The sequence below is a fragment of the Artemia sp. Qi Xiang Cuo genome, chromosome 19 (assembly GCF_049724085.1).
Source record: "Artemia sp. Qi Xiang Cuo chromosome 19, ASM4972408v1, whole genome shotgun sequence".
In the NCBI taxonomy this organism is placed as follows: Eukaryota; Metazoa; Arthropoda; class Branchiopoda; order Anostraca; family Artemiidae; genus Artemia; species Artemia sp. Qi Xiang Cuo.
In genome coordinates, this window is record NC_142812.1 from 45,647,759 (window position 1) to 45,674,599 (window position 26,841).

At 36.2% G+C, this 26,841-nt stretch overlaps 1 protein-coding gene and 1 non-coding gene across 7 annotated transcripts in view; one reads left to right on the forward strand and one right to left on the reverse strand.

Moving 5' to 3' along the window:
- baz (par-3 family cell polarity regulator) overlaps positions 1 to 26,841 on the forward strand; it is a 229,921-nt gene that overhangs the window by 99,019 nt on the left and 104,061 nt on the right. For all 6 annotated transcript variants that reach the window (XM_089105453.1, XM_089105456.1, XM_089105454.1 and 3 more), the window contains exons 4-6: positions 5,187 to 5,387; positions 23,359 to 23,651; positions 24,989 to 25,192. In XM_089105453.1, coding sequence (XP_088961579.1) covers positions 5,187 to 5,387; positions 23,359 to 23,651; positions 24,989 to 25,192 — 698 coding nt within the window. The remainder of the gene's footprint in view (positions 1 to 5,186; positions 5,388 to 23,358; positions 23,652 to 24,988; positions 25,193 to 26,841) is intronic.
- On the reverse strand, positions 18,408 to 18,479 carry TRNAP-AGG (transfer RNA proline (anticodon AGG)). The gene has a single exon. It is a non-coding gene; the product is annotated as a tRNA-Pro (tRNA).

The window sequence follows — 26,841 nt, forward strand, 5'->3', positions numbered from 1 at the left end:
ACCGAGTTTCTTTTTTAATGTTTAAATTCAGTATTTATAAAATTTGCTCTGATGGTGAATCAAACCCGGATTTTCCGCCTGATAGGCTGGAGTATAAAGCGATGGACTAAAGAGACATAATTGTAATTGTTTTTTAGTAAATGGAATCTATTTTCGACACAAGCAAATTCCCAAAAAAGTTGATTTTTGCTTTTTTAAAAACAGGGAAGGAGTAATCAGATTGAGCTGAAATTCTGAGGATTAACTTCAAGGTTCCAGAAAAACTTATTCTCAAAATTTCAGGCCGATCAGACACTGTTAAAGGGGGGCTGTGGTGGGAAAAGTTAACATGGGCTCTTATAGGAAAACGAGGTTTTTCGTAAAGGTAAATTCGGGGGATAATTTTTTCGGTCTGAAAATATCAAAAGGCCCTAACAGGTCGAATTCTGCTTCGAATGAGTCCTCATTCACCCGGATCAGTTGCCAACTGTGGCCTGTAGGCGTGGATAAAAAAAAAGAAGAGAAATGAACTTTAAGTGGCTATATTTGGTTTTTTGAAAACAGTCGAAAACAGTCGGAGTGATCGGATTGAGCTGAAATTTCGAGGATAAGCTCCCGGGTCCTAGGAAAGCTTAACCTCTAAATTTCAGCCCAATCGGACAACGTTAAAGGGGGGCTGAGGTGAGAGGTTTAAAACTTCCGGCCCCCTTGATTCCATGAAGAGAACGTCAGAAGAGTATAAAATTTTGCACGTTTTTGTGTTTGAGTCCCGGCTAAGAAAAGCAATTACTAGTATCTTACTATAGTCGCTCGTATCTACCAATGCTCAAACTGGTGATGGGTTACCTCTGTAAAGAGGCAAAAGTGTGCCTCCTTGACATCTAGCAAATGTCCCTCCGTTTTTCGGAGCGCCCATTCTTCAGAACCATATTTAAGTAAATCTACCTAATAAAAAAAACTATGAAACATATCTTGCATATTATTTATCACAACAAAAGTCACTATTGAGATACTTATGAAAATTTTTAGAGATTATTTAAATTTTATTGTCGAATAAAAACTTTTTTCCAGGAAAAGCTTTAAAACCATTACTTGTCTCATAAATAAAAAAGGCGTGTTTTCATATGTCCTTGACCTATACCGGATTACATTGAACTGAGTATAAAGAATTAAAACATTATAAAAATATATTTCTTTCATTCCTAAATTATGCAAAGAAATAAACCTCGGTAATTTTTCCCTAGAATTCTTCTTGCATTTCATTTTTAAAACCTTATACTACTCTGTTGCCTTTTATTTGCGACTTTATGAATATATTAAAAAAGGAAAAAACAAGTTTTTTCAACTGCAAGTAAGTAGCAACATTAAAACTTAAAACGAACAGAAATTATTTTCCATATGAGGGGCTGCCCCTTCTTCAACCCTCACTCTCTTAAAGTTCTTTAAAAATACTTCCCATTAAAAATCAGCAGCCATTGTGTTTGAGAAGTCTTTCCTTAAAAGTCAGGACAAAAAGTCAAACTTTAGCGTAAAGAATGAGAGTTAATGAAAGGGCAGTCCCCTCGTATACAGAATAATTTCGTTTCGTTTTAAGTTTCAATGTCGCTCCTTGCTCTCTGTTGAAAAAAACTTGTTTTTCATTTAATTTCTGACTGTTTTTGAAACCATGCCAGGAAATCCCCTTCCCTTCCCCTTATGTAACATTTCTTCTGGAAAATTCCCCCAAAAAATTTACTCCCCAATGAAAAATCTTTTTGTACAACATCCTCCCCCCTCCTTGCAGAAAATTGCCCTGAAAAATTTCCATATATTTCCCAATAGCAAATATTAGATGTGAACAAACACTGGCAAATTGCGTAACTTACAGGCCTTTCTCCAGGGACTATACAGGGTCGTTTCATCACCAAAAGTATAGTTATTGGACCTTTCAACTATGCTGAATTAAATGTTAGATCAGATTTTGATCGGATGTCTTCGTGGAAAAAAGGGTATGGGAGGAGGACTAGGTTCCCTCCAATGATTTTGGTCACTTAAAAAGGGCGCTAGAACTTTTAATTTGAGTTCGAATAAGCTCTCTACCGATCTTCTCGGACCATTAGTTCGATCCTGCGCAAGGCGCAAAATATATTAAATATTTGATTAAAACATACCTGTATAGTAGTTTTTCTCACTGAAACTAATCTAATTATCTCCGAATGCCGACAGAGAAACCGGTTTACTCAGATCAAGAACTTGAGTGTGGTTGGTGTTATAGACAAGTGCTGAATAAGCTTTCAGATCAGAACAGGATGATAGAAATGCGCCACTTCGTCGGGGAGACAATAAAGAAACATTTACTTACCGAGACAAAATGTTCGTTGACGTGTCAGAAAACTTAAACTCTTTACTCTTTTTTTACTCTTTCATGTCGTTATATTATCAAGCACGGGAATGTTTTATTTTGACACAAAGTGCAACCCGTTGGCAACTTCAAGTGAAGCAAGTCTATTTTTTTTTTTTAAATTAAATTGTATCTGTGATGCCTCTAACACAGGCTATTAGAATAATATAGGGCCCTTGTCCCCGAAACTGCATCTAATATTCTTTTCTGAGATAAAAAAAAATGGGAATAAACCCTGGGCATTCATCATTTCTTTTCGCCCATATCCACAGCCTCCCTTACCAATGAGGAGCGTTGTTTTCCTGAGCGAACACCAGTTTGAAATTAGTGAAGATTTATTTATTTTTCGCGTCTGCGTTTCACAAAATTTCTTTTCTTTGTGAAAACCACCAAAAGAAGTGATATCTCTAGGAAATTCCTAAAAAAAAGTAAAGTTAAACGAAGCATCAGAGTTCGGAAGGAGCAAATTCGACATAAATATACCGGAAAAGTTGTCTTATTTTCTACTTAATTCTTAAATGTACCGCGTGGTACCAAATCCTCTAAATGATTCAATTGTATCGCATTGACAACGCTGGCTCTGGACGCCAGCTAAATCTTTATTGTGAACAGGCTTGGTTTCAAATCATTCTGAAAATTAGCGCTATCTAGATCTTGGTGTTAGTAAAATTTCATTGTGAACTGGCCTTTAGTTTTATAATGCTGTTCACTTTTGAATTTTTAGTGTGATAAGGAGAGAGTGTGTTGTAAGTTTCTCAGAAGTTATACAATTATCTAACATTAAATTCTAGCTTTAATTCAACTTCCTGCCTTCCTGTGAATTTTGCCTTATACCTCCTGCTATTAAATTATACTTAAATGATTGTGTATTGTATATCTGTTACTGTGATCTCTCAAGGAAAATGCACAACAATACAAAAAAAAATGAGTATTATCATTCAATATGAAATTAGGGTTCAGTCTAAATCAGTTTCGCCTTCGTTTCTTATTGTCTTGGGTACCGTAAATTAAGAAATAGAATAGACTCTGCAAGGAATTTTTGTGTTTATATTTTGGACACCAATTTTTTTCTATTTCTGCAGTGCATTTTAACGTGGGTTTTATTTTACTATGGGTATGGGGTTAGGGGCAGGGGGTCAACTACCCCTCCCAGACCCCGATCCCTTCTCTGTTTGTTCTCCCTCCTGTTGAAATTTAAATTCTTCAAAAATCTTGTCAAAACTAAGATAAGCCTACAGAATTCAAGCATCCGCAGGAATGGGTCAATTTTCTTAAGTTTGTCTTTATTTTTATGATTCTATATGGCCCATTTTCCAGTTTTCAGTGTCAATTTCATTTGATTTGAGTAAATTTGCTCCCCCCCCCCCCAGAATTTGACGAAATTACTCCACTGATTTAAACGTTATTTTTTTCCTTGAGGTTCCTATTCGTTCATGCAGAGAAAGTCTTTATTGTGGAAGGGCCAAGTAGTAAAGCGAGAGGAGGGGATGTATCATGCCCCGAATGCCGCTCGCGATAAACAAATGGCCTCCAAGATAAACAAGAATGTCTATAAAACAAAGTCTGTATATCATATGTATAGATGTTCATAGATCATAGTGATTATAGGGTGTGAGGAGGTTGCAAATGAAATATCGTGCCTTGGATGTGAGTAATGTTCACACCACTACAAAGAATAATTTCCTTATGAAGAATTTCCTTACTGAAGAAAACTCGTTTATACTTCGTCTTCCGAAAAAGTTCCTTCATTTTTTGGTTCCTTTGTTTTATGGATTTAGAGTTGTGATGGAGATGCCGGACACCCCCCCCCTAAATGATTCCCTTACATGGGGTCATTTTGGAGCGGGCAATTGTCTCGCTAGATCTTGAGAAGTACTTGCTTTGTTAGTGTTTGAAAAAAATGAAGCTGCACTCCCGCCAAGATAAAAAAAAACACTTTTTTTTTGCATTTTCGTTTAAAAATTAGGAAGATCCTTGCCCACCTCTACATTTTCGTGAATAGGAACTCTCTCTCTCTCTCTCTCTCTCTCTCTCTCTATATATATATATATATATATATATATATATATATATATATATATATATATATATATATATATATATATATATATATATATATATATATATATATATATATATATATAGCCTTACAGGCAGCGCACGTGCCTAGTGGCTTACATCAGTAGGCTTACGTCAAACGGGTATCTGTCAATAGAGAATTGGATTGCAAACCTTGGTTTGTCATTGCGTTTACAATATTTAAACTATTGTTTTTGGGGGTTTAGGGGGGGGAGAAAAGGGTACCTAGGTTAGGTTACCTATTTAATACATGCTATGCTTTGCCTCCACCCCCTAATGTGCAAATATACAGCCCAAATTTGTTTCTAAACTATTATTTTTTTCATCATATTTTGTTTTATTTCATTAGCATTAACTAAACTTGACTTCTCGCGTGGGTACCAGCTAATTGAAAAGTGCCTAGATTTATTCACACGAAAGCCTTATTGGGCCATGGTGACACATAACAAACAGGCAAAAAAAAGATACAACAACAAAACATAAACTGAGAACACAATAAAACTGACTATTCAAGAAAATTTTCACAATGCCTCATCCCTACCCATACGCACTTTCCAATATTATTTATAAGTAAATGACACCTACTTTTCAAAATCTCCAAAATCCATGTGATTCTCTCTCTCCCCTTCTCTTTTTATTTCTTACTCTCTTTCTCCCTCTTCCGCTTCCCGCTCTTCATTTTATACCCCATTCTTTCTTCAAAGAATTGTTGTTTGTTCGCATGTAGATGTATACAATTTATTTTTAGATTGGGTCGCATACATTCCAGCCGTTTGCACGGCAAGCTATCGAAGTGACCGGTGATGAAACCGAGATTCCGCTACAAGTAAGACGTGGGTCGGAGCCATCACTCAATAGACTGCCACCTGATGTAGGAACAAATTATGATATTGTTGATCCTAAAAGATGGTCGGCAGCTGTGCTAGCTGACAGTGATAATAATTCAAAAGTAAGAGAATGCTTTTGGTTTTTATTTTTTGTCATTTCTTTACATTGATTGTCTCTTTATCATGATTAATTAAAAAGACTTTTTCCACAAAATAAGTTTTTCAAAGAAAAGTAAAGAATTCCATTAAACAAAATGAGCAAAAATAAAATCAAATAATCTACCAAGTTCGAAACTACCACAAATCAGCATCGATAAATAAATGAAACCCAAAACGAACCGAAATTACAAGAATTACAAAGTCAAACTCAAAACGAGCAGAAATTGACGTAATTTAGGCGCAAAACCCCTATGCCTTCCCAAGGCCAGAACAAAATTTGCAGTTTACTGAAAAAAATATAAATGTTTTTACTTTTATAACTTTAATAAACCAACTAATTTTAACATTTTGATTACTAAATATCAGTATATGTATATTAAACTGACAATGCACATTCATTTGTATTTTTTCAGTTAAAGTGCAAATTTTGTTCTGGCCTTGGGAAGGCATAGGGGTTTTGCGCCCAACTTATGTTAATTTCTGCTCGTTTTGAGTTTGACTTGGTAATTCTTGTAATTTCTGTTCGTTTTGGGTTTCATTTATTTATCGATGTTGATTTGTTGTAGTTTCGAGCTTGGTGATTATTTGATTTTATTTTTGCTCATTTTTTGTTTGATGTGAGTTCTTTACTTTTCTTTGAACAACTTATTTTGTGGAAAAAGTTTTTTTTTAATTAATTTCTGTTCGTTTTATATTGACATAGTCTTTCCAGGGGAAAAAAAAATAATACTTTAAGTCTTTTCATTTTTTAAGACTTTATAGTTTGGCCTGCTATTTGTATGCTGGAGAAAAATTTCAGCAATTTTTAACAGCATAAACCCTTCTAAAAATCTGGACACAAATAGTACTGTTTAACTTAGTTTACCTCCTCTAGTTGACCTGAAATGGGAAACTTGATACCATTCGCAAAAAAATCTGTTTACTTTCTTTGATAGCTTGGACACACTTACGCTATTTTGATTTGGTTAAATTTTAAGAGCAGAAGTAGCCTCGAAAATTTTGAACATGATACCCTCAGTCGTTCTTGGTATACTGCTGATATGCATTTTTGGTAATTTGCATTAACACTGTGCATTTTTATTTAATATTAAGGAAAAATTTAGTTTTTAAAAATAATGGGCAAATGGGAGGGTGGTTGTGGAAGGGGGATTAGTTGCCCTCCAATCACTTTCGACTATTAAAAAGGGCATCAACCCTTTCTCGTTTAAATTGAATGAGCCCCTTCTGAAGTCCACACGACAACTCCTTTAATACGAAGTACCCGGGTCTAAACAACAACAACAACAAAAAATATTACCTATCACTTTCAAATATTAAAAAGGGCAGTAGCCCTTTGAATTTCAAATCGAATGAGCTCTTTTCTGAAATTTCTACGACAACGCCTTCTATAAAACCTTATATGCCCCCAGGGCATAACTTAAAACCCTTGAGGGCTGTGGCGGAGTATCCTCCTCAAAAACATTTTTTCTATTTGTAAATCAACTACGCTGAACAAAATGACTGTCTCAAAATTTTTATTGGATGTGTTTGGGGGAATGATGGGAGTGGGGGGGGGCTAAATGCCCTCCAATCACTTTTGACTATTAAAAAGGCCACTAGCCTTTGAACTTCCAATCGAATGAGCTTTTTTTGAAGTTTCTACAACAACGCCTTCGATAAAACCATTATATGCCCCCAGGGCATAACTTAAAACCCTTGCCCTGATGGTTGTGAGGGAGTTCCCCCCTCGAAAATATATTTTCTATCTGGAAATTAACTAAGCTGAACAACATGGCAATCTCCAAATTTTTATTGGCTGTATGTGGGGAAATGATGGGCATGGGGGGGGGCTAGTTGCCCTCCAATCACTTTCGACTATTAAAAAGGGCACCAGCCCTTTGAATTTCAAATCGAATTAATCTTTTTTGAAGTTTCTACGACAACGCCTTCTATAAAAAACATTATATGCCGCCAGGGCATAACTTAAAACCCTTGCCCTGAGAGTTGTGGGGGAGTGTCCTTCTCAAAAATATTATCTGGAAATCATCTAGCCTAAGCTAAACAAAATGGCTATCTTAAAATTTTGATTGGATGTGTTTGGGTGAATGATGGACGTGGGGGGGAGGGCTAGTTGCCCTGGAATCACTTTCGACTATTAAAAAGGGCACTAGCCCTTTGAATTTCCAATCAAATGAGCCCCTTTTTTAGTTTCTATGCTTACACCTTCTATAAAAGCTTTATACACCCCAGGACATAATTAAAAACTCTTGTCCTTAGGAATTTTGGGGAGTGTCCTCCTCAATAACATATTTTCTATCATGAAATCAACTAAGCTGAATAAAATGCCTATCTCACAATTTTGATTGGATGTGTTTGGGGGAAGGATAGGCATGGGGGAGGGGCTAGTTCCCCTCCAATCACTTTCGACTATTGAGAAGGGAACTATCCCTTTAAATTTCCAATCGAATGAGCCTGTTTTGAAGTTTAGACGACAACGTCTTTTTATGAAAACCTTATATGCCCCCAGGGCATAACTTTAAACCCTTGCCCTGAGGGTTCGGGGGGAATGTCCTTCTCAACAACATATTTTCTATCTGTAAATCAATTAGCCTCCGCTGACCAAAGGGCTATCACAAAATTTTGATTGGATGTGTTTGGGGGAATGATGGGCGTGGGGGGCTAGTTGCCCTCCAATCACTTTCAACTATTAAAAAGGGCACTAGTCCATTGAATTCTAAATCGAATGAGCCTATTTTGAAGTTTGTACGACAACGCTTTCTATAAAAACCTCATATGCCCCCAGGGCATAACTTAAAACCTTTGCCCTGAGGGTTTTGGGGGAGTGTCCTCCTCAAAAAGATATTTTCTATCTGGAAATCAAATACGCTGACAAAATGCCTATCTCAAAATTTTGATTGGATGTGTTTGGGGGAACGATGGACGTGGGGGGGGGGGCTAGGTGCCCTCCTATCAATTTTGACTATTAAAAAGAGCACTAGCCTTTGGAATTTCCAATAGAATGAGCCTGTTTTGAATTGTCTACGACAACGCCATAAATAAAAACCTTATAGTCCCCCAGGGCATAACTTAAAACCCTTTCCCTGAGGGTTGTGGGGGAGTGTCCTCCTCAAAACATATTTTCTATTTGGAAATCAACTACGCTGAACAAAATGGCTATCAAAATTTTGATTGGATGCGTTTGAGGAAATGATGGGCGTGGGGGGGGCTACTTGCCCTCCAATCACTTTCGAATATTGGAAAGGGCACTAGCCACTCCAATTTTCAATCGAATGAGCCCTTTTAGAAGTTTCTACGACAACTCCTTCGATACGATGTGCCCGGGTATGGAGAAAAAAACACATTGTGCCCACATCGTTCTTTACTTAGGCAGCGCTAGCGCACTACCTATGATAGAAAAATGCTGTGTGTCACATTGCTGTTGTGTCATAACATTCGATTATTGAAACATTGTGGTAAGAAAAACTTTAGGGCTAAGAGCGGGAGACATGGGCGCAATTTGCTATGGGACAGGGGGGGCAACTACCCCTTCCAGCCCTCGGTTCCCCCAGGACCAAGTTTGCCCCCCATCTTAAATTTAGTTTCTTCAAAAATCTCATTGAAACTAAGACAAGCTTACACAATTCAAGCATCCACAGAAACGGGTCAGTTTTTTTTAGTATGTCATTACATTTATGGTACTATATGGCTCATTTTTCAGTTTTCATTATGATTTTCACTTGATTTGGGAAGATTGGCTCCAACTTTGCTCCCCCCCCCCCCAGAGATTTTGTCGAAATTAGGCCACTGGCAGAAGGTTGAGGTTAGATTTGAGACTTCCAGCCTCAGCCTCAGATTCATGTCTTATTATAGCTCAGATCTTAATTATTAATGTCACTCTTAAACTTTGATGTAGAAAAAGTAATTTTGCGTTTAATTTATGTTTGTTTGCATCATATTCAGGGCTAACCTAAATATGTGGGGGGCTGCCCTATCCTTCAACCCCCCTTGTCTTGAACCTAGGTTTGACGTTTGTATAAGGACGCTTTGAGAACAAGGGCTCATTTGTGTGTCTCCACTTTATGCAGTAAGGATGTCTCTCAATATCTGCGACTTCCCTCGTCGTCAATTTCACTGCGTTGAAGTCCAGCTTTCCATGTTTCGGTACGTAAATAGACATATTCTCATGTCGTTAATATTTTGTGGGATATAAGGAATTTTTTTTTGTATCTTGAAGTTAAGTGTGAATGAGAGATAAGTTAAGAACAGGCTAAGAGACGGTTCATGGTGAGCCAGGTTAGGTTAGGTAAGGAGGCTCTTTTGAGGGAATTATTATCCATACAAATGTTTTGTATTGCATTTTTTTTTGAAAACAGGTACAAATTAACTCTCCGGATTTTCCGTCTTTCTAACCTAGCTTATTGTTCAGAAGAAAATTGTTTGGAACTTATCTTCTTTGAAAATTATTCTTCATAATAGGTTTCTAGGTTTAATAAGTTTACTATGAAACAATTCTTAACCTTACGTTTATAATAAAATGGGACCGATTTACGAATTTCTTTTTTTTTCGTATTCCTGAAAAAAATTAGTTTTTTCATAATTAGTGTTTTGGTGGATTAATGAATATTTTTATTACTGGAGCACTTTTTGATTTTTCGTTTAAAACTAGCATTTTTGCATAAATAGGAGAGCTATCATTCCCCTCAGCGCTCTTAATGCGTCCTGAACCCGAATATACTCCTAATCAAGGGAGGTTTGGAGGTACATCACTCTACATATTGATTTAACGAACCTTCCATAAAAGTTTGAAAAAAAAATCTATATTGATGCGTATTTTTCAGGCTTTAGGCACCTCTTTCCCAAATTAATGTTTCCTCCAAATTATTGGGCGGGGGGGGGGACAACTGCCCCTCCCCCTGCATCACCCCTCCCCCCCAAACTATACCACTGATAAGGAGCTTTGGAGTATTTCTAAACCGATTGGCTATCTCAGAATTTGTGCTTCATTATATTTTGGTAGTATGCTGGGCTAAGGTTGTTTTTTTGCAACTGAGCAAAAATCAGCTCTTTTCTATGGCGTAATTTTTTCTGCTAAACAGGAAATTAGATTGTTTATATTGACATTTGAACATATTGTCAACCAATATTATGTGACCACCCTAAAAAAAAAAAAAAAAAAAAAAAAAAAAAAAAAAAAATCAGTAACTACTCTTTAAGGGAAAGCTATTCTGTTTGTAGATATGGTCTTGAGTCCGGTCAACTCTTAGAATTTCTGAATTTTATAATGTAATTTTTGTCAAGAGTTTACTCTTTGGGGGAGCCCTCTATATATATATATATATATATATATATATATATATATATATATATATATATATATATATATATATATATATATATATATATATATGTAGAGTTCGCATTCTAATAACTCCTAAAAGGGAAGTTAAAATTAAGTTTGAGATATAGATTTAGAATTAAAATATTTAATATTAAAAAATTTAAAAATATTTAATTCCAAATTTAATAGATTTGGAATTGAGATATTTAATCAGAATTAAAAATAGGCCTTGTTGTATATATTGTTATCAGAGTTTCGTTTGCTTTTGATTAGGGTTACTATCAAAACCTTCCATTCATGCCATGCAGGGTTTCGCCGTTCACTATCGTGAATGGTGTGATGAATAGTTGCATAATTTTCTATCTTGGGAGTCATCTTAGTATGTGATGTCTCTTGTCAAACAGTTCTTGGTAACGAATTGTAAGTAAGGAGTGACTCGGTTCATTAGTAACCGAAACTCTAAAAAACGGAATTTTAATATCAGTAGATACATCCAAAGAATCAGCTTATTATGCTGATTCCAAATATATAAGATCAACATCAATCATAATACTAAACATCAAGTTTAGTGTTACCCATCAAAAGTTACCTGCCAGAAGACAGATCACGGATGCGTGTTTATTTATTTTTATTATTTTTTTTCCAGGGGTGATTGTATCGAAATAATGATCCTAGGAAATCGGGAGAGGGTGCATTCGAACGGAAACTAAAAGTTCTAGTGCCCTTTTTAAGTGACTAAAAAGATTGGAGGGTAACTGGGCCCGCTCCCACACCCGTTTTCTCCCCAAATTATCTGATCAAAATTTTGAAATGGCCATTTTGTTTAATATAGTTGAAAGACCAAAAAATTATGTCTTTAGGTGTAAAATAACCCCCCCCCCACAATCCGTAGGGAGCCTGTAAGTTTTGACGTTCGCCCATTGTTGACGTATAGTATTTGTTCCTAGGAAGTATACAGAAATTTTTTTCTGTGTGTTTTTGTGTGTGCTTGGGATGGATTTTTATTGTGATGATCTTCCTTAGGGAGGGAAATTTCTGGGAGGGGGGTGAATATTCCTTGGGAAATATTAGACTGGGGGATTTCTCATGTGCCTAATTTTTCACGTGGAGATGTTGTGGGGGAATTATCCAGGGGCTTTTTCCCGCGGGTTTTATTTCCTGGAAATAATTTTCACGGAAGGGGGCATTTCTAGACCGATTGTAAAACCAATTAGAGATTAAAGTCTTATTCAAATAAAAGAATTCTAATGATATTTTTTCAGGCTGAATCGTTCGGAAGCAATTTTACAGGGAGTGGTATTCTCAGCGAGGATGGAACTGTCTGGAGGGAATTCGACGGAGGGGGGGGGTGCAATTTAAGGTTCTAGGCGAATACCCCCTCGGAAATTCCCCCCCCCCCTGCGGAAAATACACCCCCCCACCTCCCCCACCCCTCCAAAAAAATAACCCCCGTGGAAAAAAGGCTTTCCAAATTTGAGTTTTATTTGAGTTTTATTTTTTGACCGGTTTACCGGTATATTTTACCGGTTTTGTTCTTGAGTTTTAATTTCCGTACGGGAAAGGAGTTTTGGTACTTGTGTGTTTTATGGGCAACTCACTCAAGTTTACGCTGTGTAAAACTCAAGAACAAAACCGGTTTCTTCGTTAGGTTTTTTCAGCTTAGTGCGAGACAAGACAAAGATAAGTGACAGAATACATGGGAAAGATATAATTTGGGCTATATATTTGCATATAAGGTAGGGGGGGGGGTAAAGTAGTTGGACACTACTTTACCCGAGGGGGGTTTGAGGAGGGGGTTACGTGGGAGGATCTTTCCTTGGGGGAAGGGACATTTCTATGAAGGGGACGCCAGATTTCCCAGCATTATTTAAAAAACGATCAGAAATTAAATAAAAACAAGTTTTTTTCAACTGAAAGTAAGGAGTAACATTAAAACTTAAAACGAACAGAAATTATTACTTATGTAAGGGGGGTTCGTCCCTTAGTCAATACCTTGATCTTTACGCTATTTTTTTAGTACTTTCAAAAGAGCTATCTAGTCTAATTAAGCAGGTTTTGTGATACGAACAAAATTTGAACTTTAGCGTAATATTTGAACCCATAATACACTAGTAACAAAACTCCTTCCTCCTACAGAAATTAAAAAAATTAAACTCAAATAAAATTCTAAAATTTGGAAAGCCTTCTTTTCCACGGGGGGGGGGGGTATTTTCCGGGGGGTACAGTATTTGGACAGTTTGAAGTCAGAAAACAATTCTTTCTAGGTATATAGCCACTAAAAATCACAGAGGAATAGCGAAGTATCTGGAAATGTTTTTAACTAAAGAAAAAAAAAATAAATAAATAAATCCCAGTATAAAGGAAATTCAATGTTTTATTTAAGTTTTTTTCCAAGTATTTTTCTTTCAATGACTGTTTTTCCAAGTATTAAATACTATTATTAGGTTTATATTATTTTTTTTTTGCTCCAACCAAATCATATAGAAAAAAAAAATTGTGGAAAAATTGTTAGGGGTCACTCAGTCACACATTAGAACTTATTTTTTTCCTTATTATGGGTCATCTATTGGCAGGCAGCCATCAATGGGTAAACAAACATTTTTTTCATGGTTTTTCCCTATTCTGCTTTTTTCCTTTTGTTTCCTTATAATTACTGTATAGTCCCAAATTTCCTGGTGGGGGACAGACCCCCCCCCGCTTGCCGGTGTCCATGGCCTCGTTAAGCCAAAAATGAGTAGAAATAAATTCAAATGATTTTCCAAACGTAAAACTACCATAAATAAATAAATTGAACCCAAAACGAACAGAAATCAGAATAAATAAACTGTTCAAACTCAAAATAGCAACAATTAGCATGAGTAGGGCTGACAACCGCCACACCTCCTCAAGACCAGAAAGTAATTTGCACTTTACTGAAAACAAAATACATTTTAAATGTTTTCACTTTTTTGACTTTAACAAATAAAGAAGTATAAAGAATATAAGGAATAGACATCAGAATATGTATATCAAACTGACAATACACGGTATCTTTTTTTTTAAAGTAAAGTGCAAATTATTTTCTGGTCTGAAGAAGACATGGGTGTTGTCAGCCATACTCATTTTACTTTTTGCTCGTTTTGAGTTTGTCTAGGCTATCTATTGTAATTTCTGTTAGTTTTGGGTTTCATTTATTTGTTAATGGTGTATTGTGGTAGTTTTACACTTGGAAGATAAGAAAAACAAACTCGTAGAATTTGACAACTCTTCTGTCCGTAAAAACTTAAAGAATTTAGAATGTGTTGGCTCCGAATGTCATCTATCTTTTCAAAAGATAGTCAAACCATCTTAAACTTTTTATTACCCAATTATTTAGCTTAATATTCATGTTTGTTTCCGTGAAATTTTTCTTTTTCAATTTTTTTTTTAATTTGGCACCCACTCCTGTCAGAAATTGCAGAAGTTCAAATGGACGCCTTTTCAACAACAATGGATTTTAGTTTTTTTCTCTAAGGGTTTAAAATACTTCTAATGTGTAAATTCCTCTTTTTCCTGTTCCTTAGCACTTTTCAACAAAACTAAAAAAAAACAAACTCAAATAAAAGTTTCAAATTCAGAAACCTTATTTTCCACAGGGGGGGGGGGGGTATTTTCCATAAGGGTATTTTCCAAGGAGGAGGTATTTTCCGTGGGGGTTGCTTTCCGTAGGGGGAGGGTATTTTCGTGGGAGAGGGCATTTTAAGGGGGGTTAAACACCCCCTCCCATTCACTATATTCATTTATGTTATTTTACTGTGTTCATCGCCGTATATTTGGCTTTAAAATACACTTATTTGTCTATCTCTCTAATATGCAGAATAATTGTACCAAACACATTTTGCATTCAGACCCGCTATGCTTACCCCCCCCCCCCCCTAATGTGCAAATCTATAGCTCAAATTTATTTCTAAAGTAACGAAGAAACTAACAAGAAAACCGGTGTTTTCTCGAATTTTACACAGCGTAAACTTGAGTGAGTGGTGCATAATACACAACTACCAAAATTCCATCCCCCTTAGGAAATTAAACAAATAAAACTCAAATAAAATTCTCAAATTTGGAAAGCCTAATTTTCCACGGGAGGGTATTTTTTCGGGGGGGGGGGGTATTTCCGCGGAGGAGGGGGTATTTTCCTTGGGGGATATTTTCCGGGGGAGTATTTTCTGGGGAAAACAAACAGAAATTATTCCATATATGAAGGGTTGCCCCTTCCTCAATACATTGCTCTTTACGCTAAATTGTTTGATTGTTCGTCCCAATTTTTTAAAAGCGTCTACTTGAACCTGGGGTCGTTTTATTAGAACAGGAAATCTGCCAAAAATAATATGCAAATTTTGTTTTAATGTTTCGTGTACGGTGAGCCAATTTCGAACCTGAATTAGTTGAAAAACGTTCAGAAATTAAATAAATAAAAAAAAACAATTTTTTTTTAGCTGAAAGTAAGGAGCTAACATTAAAACTCAAAACGAACAGAAATTATTCCGTATATGAAAGGGGCTGTCCCTTTTTAACACCCGCTCTTTACGTTAAAGTTTTTGTTGTTTTAAAAAGTAGAGTTGTGACAAAAGAGTCTTTAGCGTAAAGAGAGATGCGTTGAAGAGGGGACAGCCCCTTTCATATACGGAATAATTTCTGTTCCTTTTAAGTTTTGATGTCGCTCCTTACTTTCAGTTTAAAAAACTTATTTTTTTTTTTATTCGTCTTCAGAAGAAGCTACTCAAGGCTCCTTAAATCTAGGTGGCGAATTTTCTCCATCTTCTTTGTTCAAAAATAAAAACACCGATCAAATAAACATACGAAAGGATCTTTCATTTATTTTCCTTGCTATTATAAGTGATTTATAGAGTTTACTTTTTTGGAGAGCAATTGTTTATTTAAAATGGGTACACTACGAAATTTACTTTCGTATGGGTACACTGGGCCAAATGGGTACAAAATGGGTAAAATGGGTAATTGGGTACACTGGGCCAAGGCTCGTTTGTAAATAAGGAAAGTATAAACCAAACAGTTCATGGTAGCGTCCTATAAGTAAGGAACGACTCTAGCTAATAGTAATTAAAAACTGAAAAAAAAGTTTTAGAAATGCAGAAATTTGAATCCATCAAAAGAATTGGTGTATTTGAATTTAGTCCAAATATATAATACTCATTAAGTTTCAAATTACTCAACAAAGTATCGATCGCACGAAATTAGCTGGATTTATAAAATAGGGAAACACCTTCCAGAAGAAGGATAGCTTTTGCGATAATTATACCATCAAATTCAGCATATAAAAGAACCCTGGCACAGAGATTTCACTACGAAATATGTTCCTGAAAACTTCTTGTTTTCAGTAGCTGAAGACTCAGCTACTTCCATTACACCGGCACATGGTAATAGATTGTTTTATTTTAGGAAAGTATGATGTAAACTAGTTGTAAATTTAGTGTAAAAAGGTATGCTTATGCATTGAATGCAGTTATCAGGCCTCGTGTTTTCTACTTATCACCTTTGTATCGCATTAGCCCAGCAAAAACAAGTGGGCTTGTCCAGAAATGAATACAAATTTGCAGTTTACAACATAATTTAGCTAGGGTGAAAGATAATATATTACTTAATCCTTTGTCTTATGCCCTTTTATAGTTCAATAATTGTTACTGGGGCAAATTCTATTTTCATCCCTTAATGGGGCCTCAAAAGGCGGTCCTTAGTTTTCTAACAGTCGTTAGTTGCCAAATTTTGAAAACATATTAAAAAAAACAAACAAAAAAACTGGCTAGTGGGGAAAAATTGCCATTTGCAACTGATTCAGGAATGATAATTATTTCCTTAGTCCAAACAACAAAATGCTAAAAATAAAACAAATTTGCATGATTGAAAAAAAAAACCACCTGAAACCCGTCAAAAATTACAGCAAAACTGACCTCATTATTGATGGGTTTCTAGATCTTTCAAAAAATTTCTGCAAATTTTTATTCAAAATAATATTGTCCTTAGTCTAAATAGCAAAATGTTAAAAAGAGAACAAATTTGCAGAATTATTCAAAAGAATCTGAAACCCCTCAAAAAGATACCACAGTTATTTTTTTTTCATCTACACAGGGATCTACATTCCTCCAATAAAGGTTAATAATTTCTTAAACCACAATGCATTTCTTTTAATATAAACAATATACATACCTATATAAATTAAAGGTTAAACTGTTAATTAAGATAGCGAAAGAAAAACTAAAACAAGTCTGAATATTTTTGTTTCACGTCTGGACAGTGGCGGTTCTAGACCTTGGCAAAGTGGGCAGCCCCCCCCCCCTCAGTCTCTTTAATATCCGATATTAAATTCCTTTAATTTATATTTTTAAACTCCTATGGTATATCTTATCCCCCTCCCAAATCATAAGGCCTAAAACTGCTACTAAGCCTGGATACCTTTATTAAAAAAAAAAGAATAAAAACTACACTAACCTGCTAAAGTATAAGAAAAAGTAACAAAAAGGACGGGAAACACTACAGCAGCAAAAATAGAGGAAAAACGAAGAACTGAAAAACTAAGTAATTTTTGTTCGGTAAAAGCTTTAAATGGTGCTAACGCTAGGTTTTAAACAACTTTAACACAGTCAGACGTGGCGGGGGGGGGGATTCTTCGCTCCTGAGATGATACAAAACAATCCTTGTTCCAGGAAAAAATTCAAAAAAGTTACCTAAAAATGCACTATTTATTAGATTCCAACCCTCTCCCTACAGCTCTGACCCTTGATTGAATAGATTTTGTAAACCGCACGAGTTATAGGAGATTTTATAAATCCTTATTAAGGAAATTTTCAATTCCTTAATATTCTTTTTTTTTTTTAGAATAAAGTCTTTATTATTGACGGTTCAAAAGATCATTTGAGGTTCAAAAGTCCATGTGACGTTCTCATCACTTCAAAAATTTTTCAAAAATTAAGCTTCAAATGTCGAGTTGCAGATGTGTATGCAATGGTTTCGAGGTGTTACCATCACTTCTTTTGAGAAAAAATAAAAGCTTTTCAACTGAAAGTAAGGAGCAACATTAAAAATAAAAAAAATATACAGAATTATTCCGTATATAATAGGGACTGCCCCTTCCTCGTCCCTCACTCTTGACACTAATGTCTCAAAGTGCTTTAAAAATACTTCTCATTCAAATTCAACGGCCCTTGCGTTTCAGGAGTCGTTCTCCGACTCCTGAAACGAACTGGGACAAAAAGTCAAACTTCAGGATGAAAAGCGAGGGATTAGGAAAGGGAAGCCCCCCTCATATACAAAATGATTTATGTTCGTTTTAAGTTTTAATGTTCCTCCTTACTTTCAGTTGAAAAAAACTTGTGTTTTTATTTAATTTTTTCATGTTAAATGTTTTTTGTGAGCGATTCATTTTTCTCAGCGTTATAATGCCATTCGAGCAACCTTATTCCTTTTTTTTCAATTATTTAAATAATTCCAGGCCTTCAAAGCTACAACGTAGACCTTTTATATATTTTTGACTCTGGCTCTAGTGCTTAAAATAGGATTACAGTCTAGCTGTGAATTGAACTGACATACTACACTTTTTTAATACTCTATAGAGATTTACTTTTTATTATTTTTTTTTAAATACAAAGGCCTCCTACGTGCAGCCATATGGTTTCGGATCTTCCTGATTACAAAAACTGGGGTCGTCCGGGATTCGAACCCGGGACCTCTCGCACCCTAAGCGAGAATCATACCCCTAGACCAACGACCCACAATGAAGAGCAACAATCATATAGCTTATGGCAAATAAATTCTTCTCGTTCGCGGCTTTCTCTTCCTTAAACTAAATGATTTTAGTTTGACTCAGTTGAAAAAACAAGTTTTTCAGACCGAAAGTAAGGAGCAAGGTTAAAACTTAAAACGAACAGAAATTATTGCGTATATGAGAGGGTTTGCCCCCTCGTCAATACCTCGCTCTTTACGCTAAAGTTTTTTGGTACTGGTGCATTATATCTCACCCAGCGCTATAAACTGTGCAAGGAAACCAGACACGGAAACCCGTTAAACGGGTATTTGCTAGATCAATTGATTGCAAAGCGTAATTTCTCACTGCGTTTACAATATTTGAACTGTTGTTTTTTGGGGCTTAAGGCGGGGGGAGGGTACCTAGGTTAGGTTAGGTTACGCATTAAATATATGCTATGATTTACCCCCCACCCCTAATGTGCAAATATATAGCCCAAATTTGTTTCTAAACTATTATATTTTCATCCTGTTTTATTTTATTTCATTGGTATTAACCAAACTTGACTTCTTTCGTGTATAGCGGTGGATGAGATATAATGCACCAGTACCGTTTTTTAGTACTTTCAAAAGAGCTATTTATTCTAATTAAACGGCCTTTGTGATTCAGGGGTCATTCTTAAAGAATTTGAACTTTAGTGTGAAGAGCGAGGTATTGACGAATGGGCAAACCCCTCATATACTTAATAATTTCTGTTCGTTTTAAGTTTTAATATTGCTCCTTACTTTCAGTTGAAGAAATTTGCTTTTTTTATTTAATTGGTAGACAATAAATGACATAGCCTACTGCCCTATGTATTTGGATTAAATAATAAAAAAAACAAGTTTTTATAACTGAAAGTAAGGAGCGACATTAAAACTTAAAACGAACAGAAATTATTCCGTATATGAAATGGGCTGTCCCCTCCTCAACGCCTCGCACTTTATGCTAAAGTTTTTTATTTTTTAAAAAAAATAAGAGTTGCGAGAAAGAGTCAAAGTTTAGCGTAAAGAGCGAGGCGTTGAGGAGGGGACAGCCCATTTCGTGTACGGAATAATTTCTGTTCGTTTTAAGTTTTAACTTCATTCCTTACTTTCAGTTAAAAAAAACTTGTTTTTTTTTATTTAATTTTTGAATGTTTGTGAATTAATGCAGGTTTCGATTTTGGCTCACCGTACATGAATAATTAAAGCAAAATTTGTATATTAATTTTACTTTTATTTGGTTAAATGGCTTTTTCGAAACTTGTTTAGTTTTATTTAGTACGTTTAGTACGAACGTTTTTATTAGTACACGTAACTTACGTAACGAACTTCTATATTCATATATTTTTAATACATATATTAGGGGGCTCGCCCCCTAGTCAATACCTCGCTCTTTAAGCTAAACTTCGAATTTTGTTCCAATTCTTTAAAAATGACCCCTTAATCAAAAAGGCCGTTATTTAGAATAAATAGCTCTTATGAAAGTACTAAAAAATCTTTGTCTTAAAGAGCGAGGTATTGACTAGGGGTGAACCCAATCATACACGTAATAATTTCTGTTCGTAATAAGTTTTGATGTTGCTCCTTATTTTCAGTTGGAAAACTTGTTTTTTTATATTTAATTTCTGATCTTTTTTTTAAATAATGCTGGGAAATCCGGCGCCCCCTTCATAGCAATGTCCCTTCCCCCATGGAAACTTCCTTCATGGAAAGATCTTCCCACATAACCGCCGACCCACCCCCCCCCCTACTACCAGAAAAAATCCCCCCTGAAAACGTCTGTATACTTCCTAATAACCACTTGTTTTTTTATTTAATTTTTGAACGTTCTTGAATTAATGCAGGTTTTGATTTTGGCTCACCGTACATGAATAATTAAAACAAAATTTGTGTATTAATTTTACTTTTATTTGGTTAAATGGCTTTCTCGAAACTTGTTTAATTTTATTTACGAACGTTTTTATTATTAATAAATATACGTAACTTACGTACCGAACTTCTATATTCATATATTTTGAATAAGTATATTAGGGGGCTTGCCCCCTAGTCAATACCTCGCTCTTTAAGCTAAATTTAGAATTTTGGTCCAATTCTTAAAAAATGACCGCTTAAACACAAAGGCCGTTATTTAGAATAAATAGCTCTTATTAAAGTACTAAAAAATCTTTGGCTTAAAGAGCGAGGTATTGACTAGGGGGTGAACCCAATCATACACGTAATGATTTCTGTTCGTTTTAAGTTTTGATGTTACTCCTTATTTTCAGTTGGAAAACTTGTTTTTTTTTATATTTAATTTCTGATCTTTTTTTTAAATAATGCCGGGAAATCCAGCGCCCCCTTCATCGCACTGTCCCTTCCCCCCTGAACACTTCCTTCGTGGCCGGATCTTCCCACATAACCCCCGCCCCACCCATCCCCCTACTACCAGAAAAGAGCCCCCCTGAAAACGTCTGTTAACATTGGGTTATATGTTAACATTGGGCTATATGTTAACATTGGGTAAAGTTCATAACTTTCAGCCCTCCCCCGGGGACTTCGGGGGATTAAGTCATCCTAAAGGACATAGTTATCATATTTTCAACCATGCTGAGCAAAATGGCTATCTCAAAATTTTGATCAGGTGACTTTGGGGAAAAAATGAGCGTGGGAGGGGGCCTAGTTGCCCTCCATTTTTTTTGTGGTCACTTAAAAAGGGCACTAGAACTTTTGATTTATGTTCCAATGAGTCCTCCCACGATATTCTAGGACCACTGGTCGATACGATCACCCCTGGAAAAAAACAAACAAAAAAAAAACAGACAAATAAACACACATCCGTGATCTTTCTTCTGGCAAAAAAATGCAAAATTTCACATTTTTGTAGATAGGAGCTTGAAATCCCTACAGTAGGGTTATCTGATACACTGAATATGATGGTGTGATTTTCATTAAGGTTCTATAACTTTTAGGGGGTCTTTCCCCCTTTTTTCGAAAATCAGTCAAATTTTCTCAGGCGCGTAACTTTTGATGGATAGGACTAAACTTGATGAAAGTTATATATTTGAATTCAGCATTGAATTCTGATTCTTTTGATGTATCTCTGGACTGTACCCGTTTTCTCTGTACCCGTTTTCTAGAGTTTCGGTTACCATTGAGCCGGGTTTGATGTATCTCTGTACCCGTTTTCTAGAGTTTCGGTTACCATTGAACCGGGTCCCTCCTTACTTACAGTTCGTTACCACGAACTGTTTGATTAGGGAGTTCGCCCCCTATTTAATACCTCGCTCTTCGCGCTAAAGTTCGAATTTTGTTCGAATCACCAACCCCTGAATCACAAAGGGCGTCCGGTTAGAATAGATAGCTCTTTTGAAAGTACTAAAACACTTTAGTGTAAAGAGCTAGGTAATGACTAGGGGTCGAAACCCCTCATATACGTAATCATTTCTGTTCGTTTTAAGTTTTAATGTTGCTCCTTACTTTCAGTTGAAAAAAACTTGTTTACTTATTTAATTTCTGATCGTTTTTTAAATAATGCCGGGAAATCCGGCACCCCTTTTATAGAAATATCACTTCCCCCAAGTAAACGTCCTCCATGGAAATATTCTCTCCCGTAACCCCTACTCCGACCCCCCCCCCACCAGAAAAAAATTCCTCCTGAAATCGCCTGTATACTTCCCAATAACTAACACTATATGTAAACAATGGGCAGCTTATAAGTTACAGCCCTTCCCCTGGGAACTCTGGGGGGTTAAGTCATCCTCAAAGACATATTAATTAGATTTTCGACTATGCTGAACAAAATGGCTATCTCAAAGTTTTGATTGGCTGACTTCTGGAAAAAAAATGAGCGTGTGAGGGGGCCCAGTTGCCCTCCAATTTTTTGTTCACTTAAAAAGAACACTAGAACTTTTAATTTCCGTTCGAATGAGCTCTCTCACGATATTCTAGGACTACTGCATCGATACGATCACCCCTGGGAAAATAAAAAAAGAAACAACAAAAAAACAAATAAACACGCATCCGTGATTTTTCTTCTTTCAAAAAATACAAAATTCCACATTTTTGCAGATATGATCTTGGAACTTCTGTAGATGATTTCTCTGATTTCACTGAATCTGACGGTGTGTTTTTCATTAAAATTCTATGACTTTTAAGGGGCGTTTCCCCTTTTTTTGAAAATAAGTTAAATTTTCTCAGTAACTTTTGATAAGTAAGACTAAACTTGATAAAACTTATATATTTGAAATTAGCATAAAATTCTGATTCTTTTGATGTATCTATTGGTATCAAAATTCCGTTTTTTAGAGTTTCAGTTACTATTGAGCCGGGTCGCTCCTTACTTACCACGAACTGTTTGATTCTAGATTTTCAGGGCTGAGAGGAGGGGTAGTGCAAATGCCCAAACACACAGGCCTAGGCAAAAAGTTCGAAGTATTTGCTAAAATTCCATTATCGAGGAAAAATATGATAAACATGATTTGGTTGTAGGGAATTGTTGTGAGACTGGTGGCTCCCCTGCATACATAACTGAACTCCAATATATATAATGTTTATCATTTGCAATGTATTTGTGTTGAATTGGGTCATATTTTTCAGTAAATATTCAGGAAAAAACGTGTAATTCGAATTTTTCTACTAAACACAAAAGCTGCCATTAAGTTACTTTCCTTCTGTTCTCTCAAGGGACATCGTTGAAAAAGATTGGTTTTTATTTAAGCAAGTTTCCAGGGTACAAACCCTTTGCTTAGGCTGCTACAAAGTTATACGCGGTGCCGAAGGCAAATTAAAAATAACGCGGTACATTATGTAATTTAATTGTGTAATATTAAAAATAGTTAAAAAAAAAAAACTTGATGAATTTTCCTTTTATTAAAAATTCTAATCAATGCCTTTCTTGCTTTTAGAATGATAGCTGCGATCAGTCTGGAGACGAATCTTTTTTGGAAGAAAGGCGCGTTGGCAGCGGACGAGAAGATGAACTATCAGCATTCGCCCGTTTTGTTCGCAACAAAAATAGAATGTCAATGCAACCATATGGTGCTTTTCATTGGGAAGATGCAGCTGACAATGCCGTAAATCATTTTCGTTCTCGGTCACAAGGGGAAGAACCTCGACCAGGTAGTATGAGGAGAGAACCAGTCGGCTCCACTTGTCCACCACCGGAGCCTTCGAGTAATGCTGGAAATCTAAGTGAAAGGTAAAAGGATCTTCGTCATTTTAATATTTTTATGAAAGTTTTCTTTTTAGATTTTCGTTTTAAGCACTTGAACAAGTTATGTTTTGGCCTAAATAATAATAATAGTCTATTTTTTAAAACATTAAAAATGCAGAGAGTAGTAAATATAGGAAAAACGAAAAATCACAAACATAAAATACAACGTAAGAAGTAAGGAACACCGAAAAATGACTCATATATTCATACAACTAGGAAATTAAAAGTGAAAAACATCACTGTCACCCCACTCGGTCTTGGTCACCCCACTGCAATTCAATTGGGCTTTCCCAGTAGGCAAAGCCCATAGAATATGAACAAGTCTCAGTCGCCCTCTTGGCTGCAATTACTGTGGACATGGTCTGTCATAAATTTTTGAAGCATTTTTGGTTTCGAAATGCTTTCAAATGGCTACAAAACTGATTGACCAGTGGTTGCCAACCGATTTTGCGCCATGTCCCACCACGGTATTTTTAAAATTCCGATACCCCCCCCCCCTCTCTTGATGTTTAAATTTTATTACCCAAAATATAACGTTCATTCACCTGAAGGAAGTTTAAAAGGCCCTTAACTTGATATCTTTTTTCAAGTTGTCCTCTAGGTGTATTTTATGTGAATGAATTTTTTTCTGTATGCAACCCCTTTTCATACATTACATGAAGTCGTTACAATACCATCATGTATCTGTTTGGCTCTTTAAATGTATATGAATGTAACGTCATTTACATGACTTTTTTTTATTATGGATCTAGAGTATTGTCAGTGCCTATGACCCACTAAAATATTCATACTCCACTGGTGGGGTATGTGCCCCACGTTTGGAATCACGGTAATAGACTATCTGAATTACCCTTACTGTATGACTATCTGTCTATTTAAATACTATTCAAACAAGGATACAATTCAAAGGAAAATCAACGATACTCTCTCTCTCTCCTCTCTCTCTCTCTCTCTCTCTCTCTCTCTCTCTCTCTCTCTCTCTCTCTCTCTCTCTCTCTCTCCCTCCCTCCCCCTCTCTCTCTCTCTCTCTCTCTCTCTCTCTCTCTCTCTCTCTCTCTCTCTCTCTCTCTCTCTCTCTCTCTCTCTCTCTCTCTCTCTCTCTCTCTCTCTCTCTCTCTCGAGAAGAATTGTGAAAGGATTTGATAGAGCATTTTAGTTATGTTAGTACGTGCCTGCTTTGTTTTTTCTTTTCTTTATGATTCTTCAGCCAATTTGTCTCTACTATTTTACGTTTTTTGTGTCTCCAATTCTTTGGCTTACCGTGGTTTTGCTTTAATAAATAGATAAGCTATTACATACTAATTTCGTACTCCCTTTTACAGAACTGAAACTGTGGTGTTAATCAATGATGGAAGTGCCTTAGGTATTCATGTCGTACCTGCTTATGACCGTCAAGGTCGAGACCTGGGTCTTAATGTACAGGGTGTGGAACCCGGTGGTAGAGTCTCTCGAGATGGGAGAATTTCTGCTGGTGATATAATTACGGAAATAAATGGAAGATCTCTTCAATATGTTCCATTTCAAAGGTGAGTCGACTTTACTGCCCTAATAGACATGTGTACTGATTCCAATGATCACAGAAAATATCAAGAAAACAAAACACACAAACAAAAAAAAAAAAAAAAAAAGGCACTGTCAATGTTGCCAGACTCTAAATGCAAAGATAGACGCAGTTTTTCAGCATTTTTATTTTTTTTTATTTTTTTAGGATAAATTCAAATATTTACGAGAGTCAAATTATATTGCAATGATCTCAGGTCTTGACTTAATTCTCCTGCCGACTTGACGCCAGCTTCAAGAGAGCAGACTCTATCTTTCTCCTGGACATTCTGTCTTGAGGGAATTAAAATAATATTCCAGCCTTGCTTAGAAACTAATGTAGACTCTTAGACAGTTTAATTCTTGGACGATCGTGTGGTCATTTCCACCCAGTGTCAACGGGGTTGAAATCGTAGGTGATGCAACATGAGGTTTGTTTTGACGTTTGAGGGAGATGACCGTCTCAGCGTGCTTTACGCTACTTGATGTAAAATGTAATCTACTTTGTATGGGTCAGGACGGTGGCACTGCTGATAAAAATCATTCCAGAGGAGTTCCTCTATCTTTCGGAGTCCTTTAGCTTAAGTGATGTCCAGCATCTTCAAAGCGCGGTGGCTGCTGGCTGCTGGCCAAGTTTCTGCGCTATATAGTAGGACTGAGCCCACAGATGCGTTGAGTATCCGCATCTTTGTGAGGTGGCTGACAACGGGGTTGCGCCAGAGTTTATTGAGGTTCTCTAGGACGGAAGATGCCTTGGTCATTCGTGTGTTGACTTCACTCTCGACTGAACCATCATTTGATAGAATGGAGCCGAGGTACGCGAGGTCGTTAGTGACTACTACTTGGTTTTGACATGCTTGTGGATCAATAAACATGATTCTTGTTTTACTGCTGCTGATGTTGAGCCCAACTTTGCTAGCTTCTTCCCTCGTTACTATCAGCGCTGAAACAATTTCTTTGAGGGTGTTTATCATAAGTGCCAAGTCGTCAGCTAAGTCAGCGTGACTCAAAAGTCTATCACCGAACTTCATGCCGAAGTTCAGTCGGGTAGTAGTCTTCATCTTCACATGGTTTATGCACGAAGTTCTTTAAAAGTTTTGAGTGGCTGGCTACGCTTCCCGTTGACTTGGACTTAGCTTGTCGTTTGGTCACACAGTTTCTCAAAGAGAGAGTAGTACTTCTGGGGCAGACTGCTTGTTCTAAGTATGAACCACAGCAAAAATTTCCGTTTCATTCGGAATGATCTCAGTGCGCCAAACTACCGACAACAGTGTTTGGAGCCGCAACAGCTAGGCAGGCCCCCCTCCATATTTCAGGATATCGGCAGCTATCTTGTAGGCAGTGGGCGTGCTAATTTTTTTTTTTTTTTTTTTTTTTTTTTTTTTTTTCAAGACTTGCATTTTGATTGAATTTCGGAGATTGAAACGAGGATTGAGGATTGGAATGAGAAACTCTAGCTTCTGACTTGCATTTCTTGAGAAGGAGGCAGAAAGGTACAGAAACAAGTCTGTGTTCTCCGAAATCTAGGAAACATTTTTTCGAGGCAGCCTAAAAAAAATCCTAAGAATTCTAAATTTTAAGTAAAAAATGCTATGTTTCTCTTGGTTTTAAAGTAAAGATTGATACTATCTCCATG